The sequence below is a fragment of the Anabrus simplex genome, chromosome 7, assembly GCF_040414725.1.
Source record: "Anabrus simplex isolate iqAnaSimp1 chromosome 7, ASM4041472v1, whole genome shotgun sequence".
Lineage (NCBI taxonomy): Eukaryota > Metazoa > Arthropoda > Insecta > Orthoptera > Tettigoniidae > Anabrus > Anabrus simplex.
This window is the reverse complement of record NC_090271.1, coordinates 246,366,153-246,386,492: the sequence shown is the minus strand read 5'-3', so window position 1 is coordinate 246,386,492 and position 20,340 is coordinate 246,366,153. Positions and strand designations below refer to the sequence as shown.

At 38.6% G+C, this 20,340-nt stretch overlaps 1 protein-coding gene across 1 annotated transcript in view; it reads right to left on the bottom strand.

Annotated features, from left to right (window-relative positions):
• LOC136877090 (ABC transporter G family member 20) overlaps nucleotides 1–1,936 on the bottom strand; it is a 98,175-nt gene extending 96,239 nt beyond the window's left edge. Inside the window, exon 1 of the mRNA XM_067150908.2 lies at nucleotides 1,834–1,936. Within this exon, the coding sequence (XP_067007009.2) occupies nucleotides 1,834–1,926 (93 nt within the window). The 5' untranslated portion in view covers nucleotides 1,927–1,936. The remainder of the gene's footprint in view (nucleotides 1–1,833) is intronic.
• Nucleotides 1,937–20,340: the final 18,404 nt, after the last annotated feature.

Sequence of the window (20,340 nt, the reverse complement as noted above, 5' to 3'; positions counted from 1 at the left end):
AGATCTTGTCACCTATCAATTACCCATGCACAGAAGCTGATGGAAAGTAATTTCAACCCCATTACCCAATGGAAGGAAGAGTGAATCTCAAGAAGAGAGCAACATCTCTGGCCTCTGCTTCATTTAAACTTGGGTTTTAATATGACGAACTGCAGCTTTGTTCACATGTGATAAGATTTCAACCTCCAAGTGTGATGTGGAATATCTCCCCAAACTATAAAAAACATTATGAGAGTGTGATAAAAGAGCTTATTTTGGTGACTGGCATGACTCTCCGAAGGGAAGTACAGAGTATCACTGGACTGGACCAAACCTTAGGGATTAAAATAAAACTGTGCAGAATGTTTTCCAGTCTCTGCTTTTGTGTATTCATTGAAAGATGCATGGAACACATGCACAAGTGAACTATATTCAAATTAATTTTTATGATATTTTGTTCTCTTTGGAATATCTTCAGTGTTTTGAAATTAAAATAACTATCAGTATGTATAAGTAAAGATTCAGGGGAGAAATATCAAATACTTTTACAATAAATACCGGCCACAGATAAGGTGACAGATTATCCCCACTGCTTTTCAATGTGGCTCTAGATTACATCATGAAAATTTGACAAAGAGAAAACCCACCTACAAGCAAAATTGGAGCAAAACCCTCAATAAAGACAAACTGCCTAGGGTTTGCAGATGATTTAGCTCTCTTAGCCCTTGACATGGAAGAAGTCTGTGGTCAGACACCAGTCTCCAGAAAAGTGCCTTAAAAATAGGATTACAAAAATCCTTTGAGAAAACTGAGATCATGCCAATGAAACCCCTTTACATAAATGAAGTCATCATAAATGACCAAAAAATTAACATAGTCCTACAATTTAAATACCTTGGAGAAATCATTATGCACAACTTAAGTGAGGAAGCAACATGGATAAATAGAACCAACAGAATGAAAAAGCACAATTTCTAACCTGGTCAACTTATAACAAAAAATGATTGTCAATAGACACTAAGATCCAACATTACAAAACTGTAACTTTGCCTGAAGCCACTTACGCTTGTGAAACCTTTTTCCAAATTAAAAATAATAGACGAACTGATCATCTCCTCAAAACTGAAAGAAGAATTATCAGAACTTGTATAAATAAAAAGTACCAGGTTGAAGGAATCTGGAGAATCCTCCCCAATGAACTGTCTATCGAGAGAATGACTCAGTTACCAGCATGATGAAGAAAATAATCTCTTATTTCTTTCACATCTTACAATTACCAGAAAACAGGATTTTACAACTACTAGTGATGAGAAATCTGGGAAAGAAGACAGGAGGGAATTGGATCAAAGAAATTCAAGAGGATCTCAAAACAGTTGGACTCAAAATTACAGATGCAGAGAACATGAATAAAATGATCACCCTTCTTAAGAATCACAAATTTTCAACTGAAATGATGCACAGAAGGCCTGTAGAGATTTCAGATGAATTAAGAACACTGTGATCAGAAAAAATGAAGAAGTACTGGACAGATAAGAAGAATCAAACAGTATAATCTTCAAAGAAAAAGTGTACATTGAAGACTCAAATGGTCCAATGTGGCCAATAGTTAAGAATAATAAGTAAAGATTCAGTTGCATATTATTCTATATGGGCATGAGTCCATTTGTATATTAAAATGGAAGAAGAACAAATTCTCCTTATAAGCAATTCTGCTTAATAATCCTCACTACTGTGAATAATTCAGTTCTGAATTATTCTATATTGGAATACATCCACTTGTAGATCAAACTGGAAAAAACAGCAAATTCTGGTAAATAAGCCTCACAACCATGAATAAAATGCTCTTTTCCTTACTTGTTCAATTATTTCACTGTCAATCATGGCTAGATATTGGCAGCTTGTGTAGTTCTTGGGCTGATCCTCACATGTATTAGGATTTGTTTCCATGTTCACAACAGCAAACAACAGATGTTTTGGCATTGGCCCGATGGTAAGACAGAATGCAAGGATAAAAATGCAAGGAAAGGTAACAGCCCGCAGCAGTTTTCTGAAACATTCCATAAGGTTTTCATTAACATTTATTTTAAGATCTCCATCTACAATCTAGATACAATGTTAGTCTATAAAAGGGATGGTTATAAAAGGACATTTTTCCTAAATTACAAAAATATGGTTGGAGTATTTTATAGTTTCTTCATCAAAGGACCAATGAATAAAACATAACTGCAGCACATTAACAAAATAATGATGTTAATAAAAACAGTTTAGTTAAATTAATATCTCAGTAGTATATGGTGATTGATTCGGGAAATGAGCTCTTATTATGTGAGGTATCAAATCACTATGAAACAAAACATTACCAGAACAGTTCATTATTTCATAATAAAGCAACTAACATAGATCAAAACAAACCCCATGGCACTACAGTCCTTGAAGGGCCTTGGCCTACCAAGCGACCGCTGCTCAGCCCGAAGGCCTGCAGATTACGAGGTGTCGTATGGTCAGTACGACGATTCCTCTCGGCCGTTATTCTTGGCTTTCTAGACCGGGGCCGCCATCTCACCGTCAGATAGCTCCTCAATTCTAATCACGTAGGCTGAGTGGACCTCGAACCAGCCCTCAGGTCTAGGTAAAAATCCCTGACCTGGCCAGGAATCGAACCCGGGGCCTCCGGGTAAGAGGCAGGCATGCTACCCCTACACCACGGGGCCGGCAACTAACATAGATAACTTGTCAAAACATATCTCCTTGTCCTCTGAGTATGCCAACTATCCAGACATCAGAAGGGAAATCTTATCAGGTAGGAAATGCAAATAGGTGGAACGAAGATGGTGTTCTAAAGTTACATTGTGTTAGCACTGGGTGACTGGTACCTTCAAACAATATTATAGAGAGTCACTAAGAAATTTGGTTGGTAAGCACCATTTCGAATTTAGTGATAATGCTTAGGAGAACTTAGTGGATCTATATACAGATGGATACCTGATGGTTAACTGTAGTGGTGGTGATCGTTATTTTAAGAGGCAAAATAGTGTGACTATCAGCCACCCTTCCCTGATAACCTTAACAAATGAAATGGTTAACAAAACAAAGTAATAATCATAGGTTCATCTAAAGAATTAGGAAGAAAGAAAGAAATACAAAAATTAATATCAATTAATATCACTAAATGCTAAAAGTGAAATAAGGCCTCACAAGGGAACATATTCCCAGAGAAACCGTACATTTGAAATTTAAACCATCCTACAAAGACTTTTCTCACCCATAAAATAAATGACTTGATCAGCAGTAGCCCCTTCATTGGATGTGTGATTAAATGTTTCTAACAGATTAAGGTTTTGTCTAAGGGCAGAAAGATCCATGCACTCAGTAAGAAAGTGAGGTTGTATAGACTCTCAAACATGCCCCTAAAGGGAGGTTGCTGGTAATATCGTCACAATCTTTTCCTCTAATTTGGAATTGTTGCTGGTGGGCCTTCTTGAAAAATGGCTTCTTTTGTCATACTTCTGGAATATAAGTCCAAATAAATGAGAATGATATGGGAAATCTACTTAGTTGGAAATTAAATAGTCCCATAAATTCACACAAAGAAAAACGAGTGTGCTCCTCATTTTGTAGCAGTTGGCGTTATCCTGCTCAAACCATTGCATACAAAGTACCAGGTTTCTTGCATGACAGAATCTTGTTAAAAGAATTTAGAAACACAACAGTTCCACCTGACCGATACCGCTTATTTGCTTAAGGCAAATTAAAAACTGTAGAAAATGTTTTGCCTACTTTGTAGATATCTTCAGCTACATATGTTTAGGCTTGTTGTATAATTAAAAGGATACATTCCTGTTATCTTAATGTTAAAATACTCATTCAAAACAATTAAAAAATGTTAAACTTAATTACACTAAAATGTATGTATCAGGGGGGGGGGGGGGAGGGGGAAGAGGGTGGAGGGAGGGAAAGGCTTGAAAAAGTAAATATTTGTATATCTGAAACTGTTTGACTTATGAGGTTGAAATTTCACATGATTGTTGCTCCTACATGCAATACATTTTTAAATAAAAAGTAGTCTTAAAGCAATACACCCCTAAAGGGTTTTGACGGGGGGTGGGGATGAGGCCTAATTATATAAATATAAATTTCTCCAAAATTGCTTGACATACGAGGTAGGAATTTCACACGTGTTTACTCCTTAATGTCTTAGATTTTAAATAAGAAGAAGTCTTAAAACAATGCACCTCTAAGGGGTCAAAGTCATAAGACATCACCCCCCACCTCACCCCTGCCAAAACCTCTTAGAAATGTTTTGTTTTAAGACCTTTTCTTATTTAAAATCTAATACATTTAGGAGCAATCATTGTGTGAAATTTTAACCTCGTATATCAAATGGTTTCATAGAAATGAATATTATGACATCAAAATTCATCCCCAGTCAAAACCCCTTAACTGAGTGTTCGTTTGAAACCACTTCTTAGCAATTGTGATGTGAAGCTTTAACCTCGTATGTCAAACAGTTTTAGGGGAATTAATATTTTTGTCATCATCTGGCCCCAAACCTCAGCCAAAACCCTGTAAGAATATTTGTTTCAAGACCACTTCCCATTTAAAATCTTAGGTGTATAGGAGCACCTTCCTCAACAATTGCTTTAAACCCATCCCACAGACTGTTTACATTTTTATTTAACATTTTCCACAGGAAAAACTCCCTTATGCCTCACTTATCAACCATGTGGTACTGCCTAATATTTATACTTTTACAACCGTCTTTTCTATGCATTTATTTTTAGTTACAATGAAAGCAGCTTAGTGGTAGCTTACACTATCTATTACTTCAGTTTCACAAGCAGCACATCCAGAATATTCTATCCTCTAGTTGGTTCCATCACTTTCTGATTCAGCTGTCATACCCATATTAACTTACTGACCATTTGTTGTGACTTCTGCTGTCCGTATTCCATTTCCAATTGACATTTAGTGAATTGAGATCACCTGCTACAGTCACGTTGCTTTCCATGTTGTTTCCCACATAACTGATTATCTTATCATGTAATTCCCACTCTATAGAGGAAAATGTATGCTTGGAACCCTTAAAATTGAATATATGCTGCTTAAACAGTTAGTTCTATTGAACAATGGATCACACCAAGTGTACTTGAAATTCAGTATCCCAGAAATCATTTATGACTTTGTTGGCAGGACCTAGTGTTTACAGTGCACTATGTCTTCTGGTATAGGCTAGAGTAATTCTGCTACTTTCATAGATCTGTCTCTGTCTTATCCCTGGCTTTGACAATATGAAAGTGACTGAGGTATGAGCGATGCTAGTAATGCCAATTCCTTATGCAGCCAGTCCCTGCTATGAATGGTGTGAAAATGTTGCTCATAGGGTTGGTTGATTCATTTCAGTAGGCTTGGCAGACTGATATGTAATAGCAACTCTGGGTCGGTGAGGAAAGCAACAGGAAACTACCTCACTCCTCATTTCCCTAGTATGCCTCTTCAGTGATGCCTACGCTGTCTATGACAGCTGATGGCAGAGCTGTTGAGGATCCCACCAGCGGAAGTGCTGATGGACTGAACATACATACATACATACATACATACATACATACATACATACATACATACATACATACATACATACATACATACAGAAATCATTTATACGAATATTTTCTTTGTATCTCGAATAGCTATCAAGAAAAACTGTTATGCTGTGTTTTGGGGCATGCTTTATCCTTGGTCTCGTTGTCTTGGTTTCTTTCACATAAAGTTTACTTGATGGACTATGCTCAAATTTGGCAAGCATACAACAGGAACATTTAGTTAACATATAGGCCACTAACTATTAAATTATTGAAACACTGAAGGTGTACTTAAAATTTGATTTGCCAGAATTTTTTTATAAGAATTTTTTTCATAACTATAATAATTTCCAAGAAAATAATGCTTTTCTGTGTTTTGGCATATACTTTTGAGGGTTGGAGTGTAACGTCTTTACTTTGAACAAATAAAATAAAGCACAAAATGACAGAAGCTGTACCATTTAATTTGAGAACAGTTACACACATTCATGTGTGATTTGAGGACTGTACACTAGCAGCACATGTGAGCCTATCTTATTTGAAATGCCTTTGATTGGCAAGGAATATCAGTATATTAAACAAATGACAAAACAAAAACAGAAACACACTCAGTTAGCTATCATAGTATGAAGATTCACAGCAAGATACTGCACTATTATAATAGATATCATTTTACCTCTCTCTCAGTCACAGCCTTATTAACTCTTAACAATCTCCAAGTTGCTGTGACAAATTTCAGTGTTATGTCTTGGAAACATACTGTTCTTTAGGGAATTGTTTTACACAATATCTATATGCAGGCCAATTTATCCTGTAAATACTCCAACAATAATACATTGATGTCAATAATAAATTATTATTCCTAGGAGATAAAGGCTAATTTAGGAATGAACTCGATGAATGAAGCTGTACGCATAAACCGGCTTCGGCGGTGGGGTCATGTGAGGCAAATGGAGGAGGATAGGTTACCTAGGGGAATAATGGACTCTGTTATGGAGGGTAAGAGAAGTAGAGGTTGACCAAGACGACGATGGTTAGACTCAGTTTCTAACGATGTAAAGATAAGAGGTATAGAACTAAATGAGGCCACAACACTAGTTGCAAATCGAGGATTGTGGCGACGTTTAGTAAATTCACAGAGGCTTGCAGACTGAACGCTGAAAGGCATAACAGTCTATAGTGATAATGTATGTATGTATGTATTAGTACTTAAGCATATTGTATTTTATAAAACGCTTTATTAATCAAAATCAACTTTCAACCTATTACGTTGTGTTACGTACATATAGTACATGTTGAAGAGATGTTAAGTACAGAACATAAATGGCCAACCGGGCACTAGTAGGATCCGAACTCACAACCTCCCAATTTTGCATCGGTTGCTCTACCAATTGATATATGTTGGCCTAAGTCATATTTGTTCTGTTGAAAAGGACATTGGTGTCATGTTTGTTTTCTGTCCATTGGTGGATCATTTAAGACTTCTGGAAAATCACAGAGACAGTCTTTCCAAGGATATAAAAAGGCAGGCGGAGAGTGACCTAAGTCATATTTTTTCTGTTGAAAAGGATATTGCTGTCATGTTTGTTTTCTGTCCATTGGTAGATCATTTAAGACTTCTGGAAAACCATAGAGCCAGTCTTTCCAAGGATATAAAAAGGCAGGCGGAGAGTGAGTGCCTGCCATTATAATGAAAACTCGATTGTGACTGGCAGTAGGCAAGGGGGTCCTGCCATTACAATGAAAACTCTCTAACCCAGTCTTCACATGAGAAACGATGTATGGTGGCCTCTGTGCCGTGTTTCTGGAGTAACGCTAAGAGCTGTGCAATTTAATAAAAAACTTACTCACAAAGTTTACACTACTTCACCTAAAATTCTGTATACAATGTAGATTTTCCTAGCAAGGCACGCGTACATCGGCTAGTAATAATATACGCCTAAGTAATGTTGTAGTATCCTCCCGAATGTATCACCACCTTGACAAAGGCAAATTACATTTTGCTGGGTGTTTGGAGGCTTGCGTGTTCAAATGATCCTTAGACCTATGCCGGCGGGAGCACATGCTTATGGTAGGGCCAGCCAAGCCAGACAGGTCTAAGGTGATGATCCAGACTAAGAGTGATACCCTGGTCCTCCAGGTTGGGGGTTGTGCGTAGGGTTAACTCCTCTACCTCGTAAAAAGACAAATGTTAGGGATACATTAAGACATACTACAGGAAAAGCGGATAACTTGGTGACAACCCAGCAAGAAAAATGGCTTAAGAGAAGGAAAAATGATATCATAGTAGCAACATGGAATATAAGGACATTAAAGAGACATGGCAAGTTGAAGGAGTTAAAGAATGAACTGGATAAGTATGGAGTGAAAATAGCAGCATTCCAGGAACTAAGATGGAAGGGGCAAGGGATGATAATGTCTGGTCAACATATCCTGATGTACAGTGGAGGAGAAGAAGGCAGTAATGGTAGAGGATTCCTCATACAAAAGTCTGTAAAGCAAAGCATGATCAACTATACTGCAATCAACGATAGGATGTGTTCTTTGAGACTTCGGGCAAAATTCTTCAATCTTACGATGTTTTGTGTGTATGCCCCTACAGAGAGGGCAGAAGAGGAGGAAAAAGATGCCTTTACACCAAATTGGAGGAAGAAATTAACAAAGTTCAAAGACATGACGTGAAAATGATCCTTGGACATCTAAAGTGCAAAGACTGGAAGAGAAGAGGTGTATAAACACATAGTAGTGAAAGAAAGCTTGCACAAAGTCAGTAATGATAATGGTTTGAGACTGATTGACTTTGCAAGTGGGAAGTAGATGATAATCAAAAGTACTTGGCACCTGTGGAAAAACATAAGGAGGCATGAATATCACCAGATGATGTAACAAGAAATCAAATAGACCATGGTATTATAGACAGGTGGCATGCATTAGACATCATGGATGTCAGAAGTTGTAGAGGTGCTGAGCTGATTCAGATCATTATTTTGTAAGAATAAAGTACAGACAAAAAATAGACTTGGCGAGGATGCGAAAGGTAAAAAGAAAGACAAAGTATAATGTAGAGGGTCTTATAAATGAGGAATTGCAAGAGAAATACAAGAAGAAAATAGCAGAATCTTTGGAAATAAGAAAGCAGTTATGTAAGAAAGAAGAAGTGGAAAGTAAGTGGGAGATACTGAGAACAACTTACATTTTTACAGTACATTTTAAACATTTTTATTCACGGTCAGTATCATACATACATATACAGAGGTAGTAAAAGATACATAAGGTAAACTTGTGTGTGGGCTTCAAGAATACAATAGCTACATTAAGTACATCATGGCATCTAGTGAATAGCATTTACTCCATTAGAATTTTGGTGATATTGTACTGATTTTATGAACTGTTTTCCTGCACTTGGTGTATCAGTGAAGTTGCAGATGATACTTTGGGAAAGAAGGAACATGAAAAGAGAGCAGAACGGCTTGATGAAGAATGCTTAACACTGATTCAAGAGAGGAATGAAGCTAGGAAAAGAATGCTTCAAAGGAGGATGAGACAAACAGGGGAAGAGTATGAAGAGAAGCGAAGAAGAGCCGATAAGATATGTAGATCCAAAAATAGAGCTTTTGAGAGAAAGAGAATTGAAGAACTGGATGAAATGAAGGATAGAAATGAGGTACAAAAGTTTTATGAGAGAACAAAAGATCTTAAGAGAGGATTTAAACCAAGAGCTGTTTTCTTTAAGGACAAGGATGGAAACCTCATCAGCAACAAAAGTAAAGTGCTCTAAAGATGGCAGTCCAGCACAAAAACACAGCATCCTCCGCAAACACAATATAAAAACCGTGTTTGGCACCGCTACAAAAATTGCTCACAGTCTGAGTAAAACCAAGGACAAATCATCCCCACTTATACATCCTGGGGTATACAAAATTCCCTGTACTTGCGGTAAGGTAGACATTGGCCAAACATGCCGGTCCATTGGTACCCGTATCAAGGAACATGAACGTAATATTCGTCTCAACCAGCCAGACAAATCACCAATAGCTGAGCACGCTCTATCGTCAGGTCATGGTGTCATGTTCGAAGATGCTCGAGCTCTTATCCACATTAGACACTACAGGTCCAGGATTATGCGGGAAGCTGTTGAAATACATAAAAATCCTAACATTTTTCACAGGGACACTGGCTATCAATTAAGTAATACCTGGTTGCCAGCCATTAAGGGTTTACATAGGTAGTTCTCTTCCCTGTCCCTTTACTATTGTTATTTCATCTCGGTGTTTTCCAAATTCGTACATTCCTCATCGCCAGATGTTTCATTTCAGGCTTGTGTCAATGTCATATGTTGCGCACACATGTTATGTGACCCTCTTAGACTGATTCTGATGGTTCGGTCAGCTTCCGCTATGAACGCTAGCGCTGTGCCAAGTCCGGGGAGCCATCTGGTGATGAAGGAACATACCATTTCCACTCTATTATAATGTCTAAATTTCAAAAAGTCATTGTTTAAGAAGCCTTTCTCATGGGCAGTCAAGATTTTCTTCTGATGGCACAGAACACAGTTCTCTGCGAAACGTAAAGAATTTCACCTTATTTTCTTGACACGGCATAAGCTCAAAAACCTATACAGTTTCATGTCTATAAATACAGGCCATGAAAACATCAATGGCAAGATAGCACGATAATACCAGTAAATACCTATGTGTTAACCAAAGATATCATTTAGAAGATTGCCAAATTTGAGCTATATCGGTTTTTACATGAAAAATTAAAAGAACCTACAGACATGCAAAAACAAAAACGTTCAGATTTATTATTGCTGTCAATTTTTTCTTCAATCACGGTTCTCATGGGAACCCTTTGATATTCTGGGATGATATATAGTCTAAGTTACCTGGAATGATATTGTCTTTGAAATGGTGAAAGAAATTTCTGAGATCACCCATTACATATAAACAAACTCACAATCTCTCTTTACAGATTATTTTATTCTATTACACCCTAACAGAAATGAAAATTGCCGTAAATTACTGACTATCGAAAGGAATACACAAGAATTGCACAACTGTACAGAATGCAAGCAGATACTATGCTGCCATATCTAATAACCTCCAGCGGCAATTTGGCCGCCTTTTGGAGAAAGTCACAAAATTGTACCCTTCATGGACAACTAGCCAGGTGGAATCTCCAGTTATTCTTTAATTACTCACCTTGACGCAAGACAGCGTTTTCGTACTTTTTCAAGTTGGCGCCGATCAGCCACTGTTCAGTTGCTAAGTGGTGCTTGTCATTGTCGTTTGAGTCAGGCAGCCAGTCTGCCACCATGCACCCAACTGTTTTTGCACTCTCTCACAAATGAATGAAACATGTAAGTAAATATATATTGTTCGTGTGTGTGTTCAAACATTTATATGTTGAAATTTTCTTAGTTTCCTGTTTGATTCCCTCCTTTTTCCTATTATTTTCTTCTGTAATATTGACATAATTGTGTCTTATTATGCATTTCAGGGCACCGTACAATGATCCTGATTCTATTCTTTGAATTCTTGATGAATTGGAATAAGAAGAAGCAAATGAAGGAGAAGATGTTTGGGACGATCCTAATGATATTGATTTCAAATGGATGGTCACAGCAGTGACTTTGCAGTTGAAATGGACAGGGATGATGATGTAAGCAGTGATGACTGTAATGACAGCACCCTATGTTTCTTCATTGGGAAAGATGGTGAGGCATTATGGGAATATAAACCCATTGGGAGGAGTTCAAAAACAAAGGCAAAGAACTTGATAAAAACTTTTCCTGGTCCTAAAGGGCAAGCTCACCAGTGTAAAACTGAACCAGAATGTTTTCTCACCATAATAAATTCAAATATGGTTGATGAAATTGTTAGGCACATTTTTACCTTTATTGACAGGGTAAAAGTGCAACATCCAGAAGGCCAGGGTAAAGATTTTAGAAAAATAAAAAGATCGGGAATTTTAGCTCTTCTAGATGCCTTGTTCTCGATAGCCATAAAAAGAGTAAACCGCACAAACTTATTGGAATTGTTTATTACGAATGGGACCGGAATGATAATGCTACAGGCTAGCTAACTTCAGTGAATGTCGCTTTTGATTACTTTTGAGAAGTCTTCTATTTGATGATGTGAATACCAGGATTGAACATATGGAAAATGACAAACTGGCTGCTATTCAGGAATTTCTCAATAATTTTGTTGCGAACTGTCACAGTGCATATTCTCTTGGTGAGTTTGTAACTATAGATGTAATGTTTGTTTCATTTCGTGGCCGCTGTATTTTTATTCAGTGTGTGTTTCGTCATCAGCCCGAAGGCTGGTTGGATCCTCAACAGTTCTACAATGAGCTGTCATAGATGGCCTAGGCATCACTGAAGAGGCGTACTAGGGAAATGAGGAGTGAGGTAGTTTCCCGTTGCTTTCCTCACCGAGCCAGAAGATGCTATTACATATCAGTCTGCCAAGCCCACTGAAATGCATGCACCAACCAACCCTATGAGCAATATTTTCACACCATTCATAGCAGGGACTGGCTGCGTAAGGAATGGCATTACTAGCATCGCTCATACCTCAGTCACTTTCATTTTGTCAAAGCCAAGGATAAGACAGAGACAGGTCAATGAAAGTAACAAAATTGCTCTAGCCCATACCAGAAGATTTAGTGCACTGTAAACACTAGGTCCCGCCAGCAAAGGCATTTTGTATATGGCCAAAAAGCCTGCTAAGTATATGCAATTCCCAAACTTTCTGTACTTACAATTTTGTGGTATACTGTGGGATGCAGAAACCTGGGCATTGTGAAGTTTCAAATAAGCCTTTTGATGTGGTAAAGAGGTTGAGCGAGCCAATAGAAAACACCAACGAAAATGTGACTACTGATAATTATTTCATTAGTTACCACTTGGCCGAATAAGTACTGGAACAAGGAATGACCTTTGTAGGGACACTGAAGAAGAACAAACGAGAGGTTCTGCCTGAGTTTGTGGCTGAAAATAGACATTTAGTTTCTGGAATAGACCAGTTGGGATGCCAATATGATAAAATCCTTGTATAAGTGGTTACTAAAAAGAAGAAAGTTGTGTTAGTTCTATCAACGGTGCATGATGATGTTGAAATTGATCAGGAATCTGTGAAAACATTCCACATCATGGATTACAATGCCACCAAAGGAGGGGTGAATACAGTGGTGATTGACATCCAGACAATCAGAAAGGTGGCTGATGATCCTATTTCATTGCTTCCTTGATATTGTTGGAATAAATTCGTGCATAATATATAAAGCAAACAATGCAGACAACAACACTTTTAGGAGAGAATATACTTTCAAATTGGCAATGGCACTCATGGAGGAAAACTTGAAACACCGTGCAACGATTTGGTCTCTTCAAAGGATTTGCATGTTTTCTTGGAACAGTACAGGGATAGTGTACCGAATGGAGATACAGCATGTGTTTCAAGAACGCGATGTATCTGTTATCGTTGTGGGTCAAAAAAGAACAACTGCACTCGTTTACAGTGCCACAAATGTGAAAGATTTGTCTGCAAAAATCATTCACAGCAAGAAGTTTCCTGTGATGTTCACCTCAAGAGTTTAAAAGAGGAAGATATGGTGTAGTTGATTACAAGGAAAGTTCTACATGTCATAAGTTCCTTTCATGCCTGCTGCCATTTCCTTTTTTTCTTTTTGTTTCATTGATTAATTGTCTTTTGCTTCTTAAAACAAGCACAAATAACTCAATCTCCTAAGTGTAGAAAATATTTAGCCATTTAAAGTGTTTTACAAGTATGTAACGTTACTGTGTGTCAGACAAGACTGAATTCAGTGCTCGGCAATGTTTTTTACTATATAATGTTTAGTTCAGGAGTGCAATTAAAAGTGCTAGATTTCTTATGCATCAAAAATGTTTGCTCATTTTCATATTCTACAGTTATTAAATGCTATATTGAGTCTCAGACAACTGAATTCTTTGTTCAATTTATTATTCATGTTACTGTCTTTTTATGGGGATGTTATCAACTATTTTTATTAAAGTCTATTGTGTGTTTTGTGGAAATGCATATGAAGTTATTAATTTCAATACCCGATGATTCATTGCATGAAAATGGGAGATCCAGATATGCGTGCCCATTGGAAGGTTAAAATAACTACACTAAACTGTACATAAGAGTATCTTAATTTCAACACATTAACAGAAATGTGGTTAAAACTAAATACTCATATTATTACAGCTGCTCGATTACTATTATTATTATTATTATTATTATTATTATTATTAATACATGAGAGGGAAATTAAAACTGCTCTTAAATGCTGAAAAATGGAGGACATCCAAAATAATTTCTCAATAACTCCCCTCAAATATATGCTGGAGATTTGAAATGCAAATATTGGAATATAGGAATTTGATTATAAATGTTTACTCAACTGTATACTAACAATGATATAGAATGTGAAATCCAACAATAATCACCAACAATACAAAGACCATTAACTATCTTGTCAGTGAAATACCATATACAGTATGTTCTCTTGAACTCTTTGTTAACTTATTTTCATCAGCAGTCTCCCATGATCTACCCTTGAGTTGGTCAATAATGACAGCCTATTTGGCTACCTGAATCTAAAATATATGCTATATCTTGCTGAAATCCAACAAGTTGAGCCTCACAGAAATAATCTTTCCTAAACCTGAACTGCCTTTCATCAAACCAGTTAGTAATTGTGCAAACATGTCTAACATAATATAATACTTATTATAATGTAATGCTTATTATATGCTGATGTGTTTCATACCTACAATCAGGATTGTCTTCAGAGCAATGACAAAGATGTTAGTGGCAACTGTCACTCCATAGTAACTAGACTCAAGATAAAGAGTCCCTGTTAGAAATGTAGTTCATTCCAGGGCCATTCCTAACTCTATTTCTTTCTAATTTGCACCTCCTTCTTAATCTCTTAATATTCAGTATAAAACACTATTGATTTGTGATGAAATCAAGGCAAAATATTAGTGCAGCTATAGCAGGAAGTATATTAATCAACTTGCACTTAAATATCATTTACATTACAAGGATTTGACCATTTAAAACTTACAGGTTATTCCGAAGTATTATTCTGATATCCTTGCACAGTATTGCCCGTGATCGTCGAACTGATGGACAGCTAAGAGCTTGACAACGCATCACTATCTGAGGAGGAAGAAAAAAGAGTCTTTATAGATAAAAGAAGATTGGGTGAGTTGTTTATAGTTTATGAAGCTATGCCTTTATTTGAACCCTACCTAGAATTTTACCTCGAAACCAATGAGCAATTTTCAGTATCCTCTCTTTTCTGTATATTGTATGGCCATATCTTTCTCCACTTCCTGAGTTTCATGGTTTCTTGCAAATAAGATGGTCATTGCTGTGGTCTAGAGGTTAATTATGACTTTTCACCAGATTGGCCATTTACTGTTGAAGATTAAGACCGTTTAATAAAAAGCTAGGTAAACAATTGATAGGGAATCTGCCAGCTGGGTGACAGCCCTAAATGCAGATCATTGGTGATTAACTGGTTGATTGATTGATTGATTGACTGATGGAATTATAGTGTGGTTATTTTAACAGTAAGTATTTTGCTTGCTTTGTCATTGTGAAATCCTTGTGTAGTACACGGTTTCTCTTTCCCCTGATATATGTGCAGGGAAACCTCACTTAGCATGGTGTAAATTCAAAATCCAGATTCCCGTCATATTAAATCTATATAAAAATATCTCACTTATTGTTTCACAAATTTTCACTATTACTGCTTAGTAGGATCACATTTTACCTAGCCTGAAAATATTCTTTGTCATCCCTTGTGAAAGGAACCCAGGTAAGAGCCCTCACCATAACAGGCAGGTCAGGGAAAGTTGCATGATGACAGGAAAAGGCCTTCAATTCATGAACATCACAGGGTAATTTGCACCGTCAGTAAGCAAGCTGTTAGCCTCAGTGAGATTGCTGAATAACCCAGTGAGCCGGTTTGTGCATATATTTCACATTCCATTCAGAAGTTAGAAATTTAATCTGTGTTGAGTGATTCAGTGAAGGGTAGTGAATATTTGTCATGTGATAGCCTATCTATAGATTAGGAACATAATTGTGTGAAGTTGACCTGCGTGGTGTGTGATAGCCTAGTTATGAATAAGGAAAACGTCATGAAAGTGCTTACTAATGAAGGCATAATTAAAATCCTTCAGGAAGTGGACCAGCATCTGCATTTTAAGCACGTAGAGGTGTTGTGAACATTGAAACTCACACCTCCGAAATTCAACTCAAGTAGGTTGAAGTTTTGTAGCATTCAGAACGGCAGTGGTCAAAGTTATTCTCTTCACAGGGTCGAGTGTAACCTCAGAATAATTCGAGGTCGAAGAGTGTGACCAGAACACAATGTTTAATAATCCACTGGTCTGAGATATAACAGTTCAACTAACATTAGTTTTAGTAAGAGTGCGAGTCGATACTTTTATGGGCTCTATTGCAGATCTTCTCATATTTATTGTCTGGTGTTTTTCAGACCTATCAATACACTGCCATTATTTTATAAGCTCCAGTGGAAAATGTTTTAATAATTGTTCTCTCATGTTTTTCACACCTTTTAATGCTCTCCCCTCATCTTTAGAAATGGTAGATAAAGTTTTCATTGTACCTGTACACACATGATGTAAAATGCACTCCTGTCAAAATACATATCAGGTGTTTCCATATCCCTGTTGGATAGTTTGTATTCATACATTCAATAGTACGTAGTTCTTCTTGCTTAACATGTCCTCTTCCCTAGAACCCTTCCCTGCAGAAGGATAAAAGATGGCTGAGGGAGGCAGGTGTAGGGACTGTGCATGTCAGTGGGCATTAGGGAGTGAGTTTAAGTGTTCAAGTTTAAATGGAGGACAAGAATGAAGGTAGGTTTCTCTCAATCAATTTACAGGATATGGTAGGTAGGCAAAAGAGAAGGGAAGGAAGGGCAGAAATTATGGAAGATAGGTAGCCTAATGTCTTAAGGGGAAGGAAAATGAGGGTTAAAAGTTCTCATTACAGAGTAAGTTCAAGAGAAGTATCAGCAAGGATTCGGTATGAGTCACTGCAGTTAGAACAGCAGAGGGTAGGTGGGAAAAAGTGAAGTGTTACAGAGGATGATGCTTGTTATTTAAAGATGCCTAACACCTAGGTCATCAGCTCTGTTAGAGAGGAAGGACAAGGCAAGAACAAAGGGAATGGTAGGAAATGGAAACAAACAGTACAGGATAAGAAGAAGGTGGTGGAACACATAGGTAGAGGGAGAGAAAGAGGAACTAAGTTCTGCAGGCATCAAGAGTAGCTAAGGGACACACGAGAAGAAAGTATCTACCTAATAATGAGAGGGTGGCATTAAGACTCTGGCTATGGGAGACTCTATTGTTAGACATGTAGGGAAAGTATGTGGAGGAAAGGGAACCAGGTTAGAGTGTTATCCAAGAATTAAGTTAGGGCAGACGTTAATGAAAGTAGAAGGGAAGGTGGTAATTTTCCATGCTGGTAACAGTACCAACAACATGTATTAAGCAGGAATAGGTACTAACATACACTGACTGACAGAGCAAATGCAACACCAAGAAGGAGTGGTTCGAAAGGGATGAAAGTTGGGGAAAAAACAGAGACGGCACGGACGAATAATTGATGTTTATTTCAAACCGATATGCAGGTTACACAATGCGCACGGCATCGACTCAGTAGGATGTAGGACCACCGCGAGCGGCGATGCACGCAGAAACACGTCGAGGTACAGAGTCAAAAAGAGTGCGGATGGTGTCCTGAGGGATGGTTCTCCATTCTCTGTCAACCATTTGCCACAGTTGGTCGTCCGTACGAGGCTGGAGCAGAGTTTGCAAACGGCGTCCAATGAGATCCCACACGCGTTCGATTGGTGAGAGATCCGGAGAGTACGCTGGCCACGGAAGCATCTGTACACCTCGTAGAGCCTGTTGGGAGATGCGAGCAGTGTGTGGGCGGGCATTATCCTGCTGAAACAGAGCATTGGGCAGCCCCTGAAGGTACGGGAGTGCCACCGGCCGCAGCACATGCTGCACGTAGCGGTGGGCATTTAACATGCCTTGAATACGCACTAGAGGTGACGTGGAATCATACGCAATAGCGCCCCAAACCATGATGCCGCGTTGTCTAGCGGTAGGGCGCTCCACAGTTACTGCCGGATTTGACCTTTCTCCACGCCGACGCCACACTCGTTTGCGGTGACTATCACTGACAGAACAGAAGCGTGACTCATCGGAGAACACGACGTTCCACCATTCCCTCATCCAAGTCGCTCTAGCCCGGCACCATGCCAGGCGTGCACGTCTATGCTGTGGAGTCAATGGTAGTCTTCTGAGCGGACGCCGGGAGTGCAGGCCTCCTTCAACCAATCGACAGGAAATTGTTCTGGTCGATATTGGAACAGCCAGGGTGTCTTGCACATGCTGAAGAATGGCGGTTGACGTGGCGTGCGGGGCTGCCACCGCTTAGCGGCGGATGTGCCGATCCTCGCGTGCTGACGTCACTCGGGCTGCGCCTGGACCCCTCGCACGTGCCACATGTCCCTGCGCCAACCATCTTCGCCACAGGCGCTGCACCGTGGACACATCCCTATGGGTATCGGCTGCGATTTGACGAAGCGACCAACCTGCCCTTCTCAGCCCGATCACCATACCCCTCGTAAAGTCGTCTGTCTGCTGGAAATGCCTCCGTTGACGGCGGCCTGGCATTCTTAGCTATACATGTGTCCTGTTTCACACGACAACACGTTCTACAATGACTATCGGCTGAGAAATCACGGTACGAAGCGGGCCATTCGCCAACGCCGTGTCCCATTTATAGTTTGCTACGTGCGCAGCACAGCAGCGCATTTCACATCATGAGCATACCTCAGTGACGTCAGTCTACCCTGCAATTGGCATAAAGTTCTGACCACTCCTTCTTGGTGTTGCATTTGCTCTGTCAGTCAGTGTACTTGAGGATGTATGAGATCTGGTTATGACAGTATGGGAGAAATTGAAGGGATCAGAGATGTTATTATTGGGATACTGTATATGAGGTGTACTGACTGGAGGGTATACAGGGATTTAAATGAGACTATGCAGTGGGTATGTGGGGAAGTGGGAATGAATCTATTGATCCTAATCAGGGGTTAGGAGACAGTATGGATCTGTATTCAGATGACCTTCACTTGAGGAAAACGGGGTGGACAGGGACCGGTGGTGAGTGTATAGGGAGACGGGAGGCCAATAAGAATGATAAAGTTGTTAGTGTTAAACCGTAGAAGTATTGTAAAGAAAGGAATACAAGTAAGTAATTTGTAGATATATATTTACCAGATATTATAACAGTAGCTGAATCAAGGCTGGGAAGTGATAGATGTGGAAATATTATCACAGAACTGGAGTGGGGATATACTAAAGACAATGGGTTGGGATATAGTACCATATCTGAAGTACTTATTGGATTATTGTTTGCACGAAGGAACTTTACCAAATGAATGGAGACTTGCTATAGTAGCCCCTGTATATAAAGGAAAGGGTGATAGACATAAAGCTGAAAATTACAGGCCAGTCAGTTTGACATGCATTGTATATAAGCTTTGGGAAAGCATTCTTTCTGATTATGTTAGATATGTTCGCAAAATGAATAACTGGTTTGATAGAAGGCAATTTGGGTTTAGGAAAGGTTATTCCACTGAAGCCCAACTTGTAGGATTCTAGCAAGATATAGCAGATATCCTGGATTCAGGGGGTCAATTGGACTTTATCGCGATTGACCTGTCTAAGGCATTTGATAGGGTAGATCATGGGAAACTACTGGTAAAAATGAGTGCAATTCGACTTGACAAAAAAGTGACTGAATGGGTTGCTCTGTTTCTAGAAAATAGAACTCAGAGAATTAGAGTAGGTGAAGCTTTATCTGTCCCTGTAAAAATTAAGAGGAGAATTCCTCAAGGCAGTATTATTGGACCCCTATGTTTTCTTACATATATATCAATGATATGTGTAAAGAAGTTGAATCAGAGATAAGGCTTTTCGCAGATGATGTTATTCTGTACAGAGTAATAAATAAGTTACAAGATTGTGAGCAACTGCAAAATGACCTCGATAATGTTGTGAGATGGACAGTAGGCAACGGTATGATGGTAAACGGGGATAAAAGTCAGGTTGTGAGTTTCACAAATAAGAAAAGTCCTCTCAGTTTTAATAACTGTGTTGATGGGGTGAAAGTTCCCTTTGAGGATCATTGTAAATACCTAGGTATTAATATAAGGAAAGATCTTCATTGGGGTAATCACATAAATGGAATTGTAAATAAAGGCTACAGATCTCTGCACATGGTTATGAGAGTATTTAGGGGTTGTAGTAAGGATGTAAAGGAGAGAGCATATTTGTCTACGGTGAGACCCCAACTAGAGTATGGATCCAGTGTTTGGGACCCTTACCAGGATTACTTGGTTCAGGAACTGGAAAAAATCCAAAGAAAAGCAGCTCGATTTGTTCTGGGTGATTTCCAACAGAAAGAGTAGCATTACAAAAATGTTGCAAAGTTTGGGCTGGGAAGACTTGGGAGAAAGGAGATGAGCTGCTCGACTAAGTGGTATGTTCCAAGCTGTCAGCGGAGAGATGGCGTGGGAGGACATCAGTAGACGAATAAGTTTGGATGGTGTCTTTAAAAGTAGGAAAGATCACAATATGAAGATGATGTTGGAATTCAAGAGGACAAATTGGGGCAAATATTCA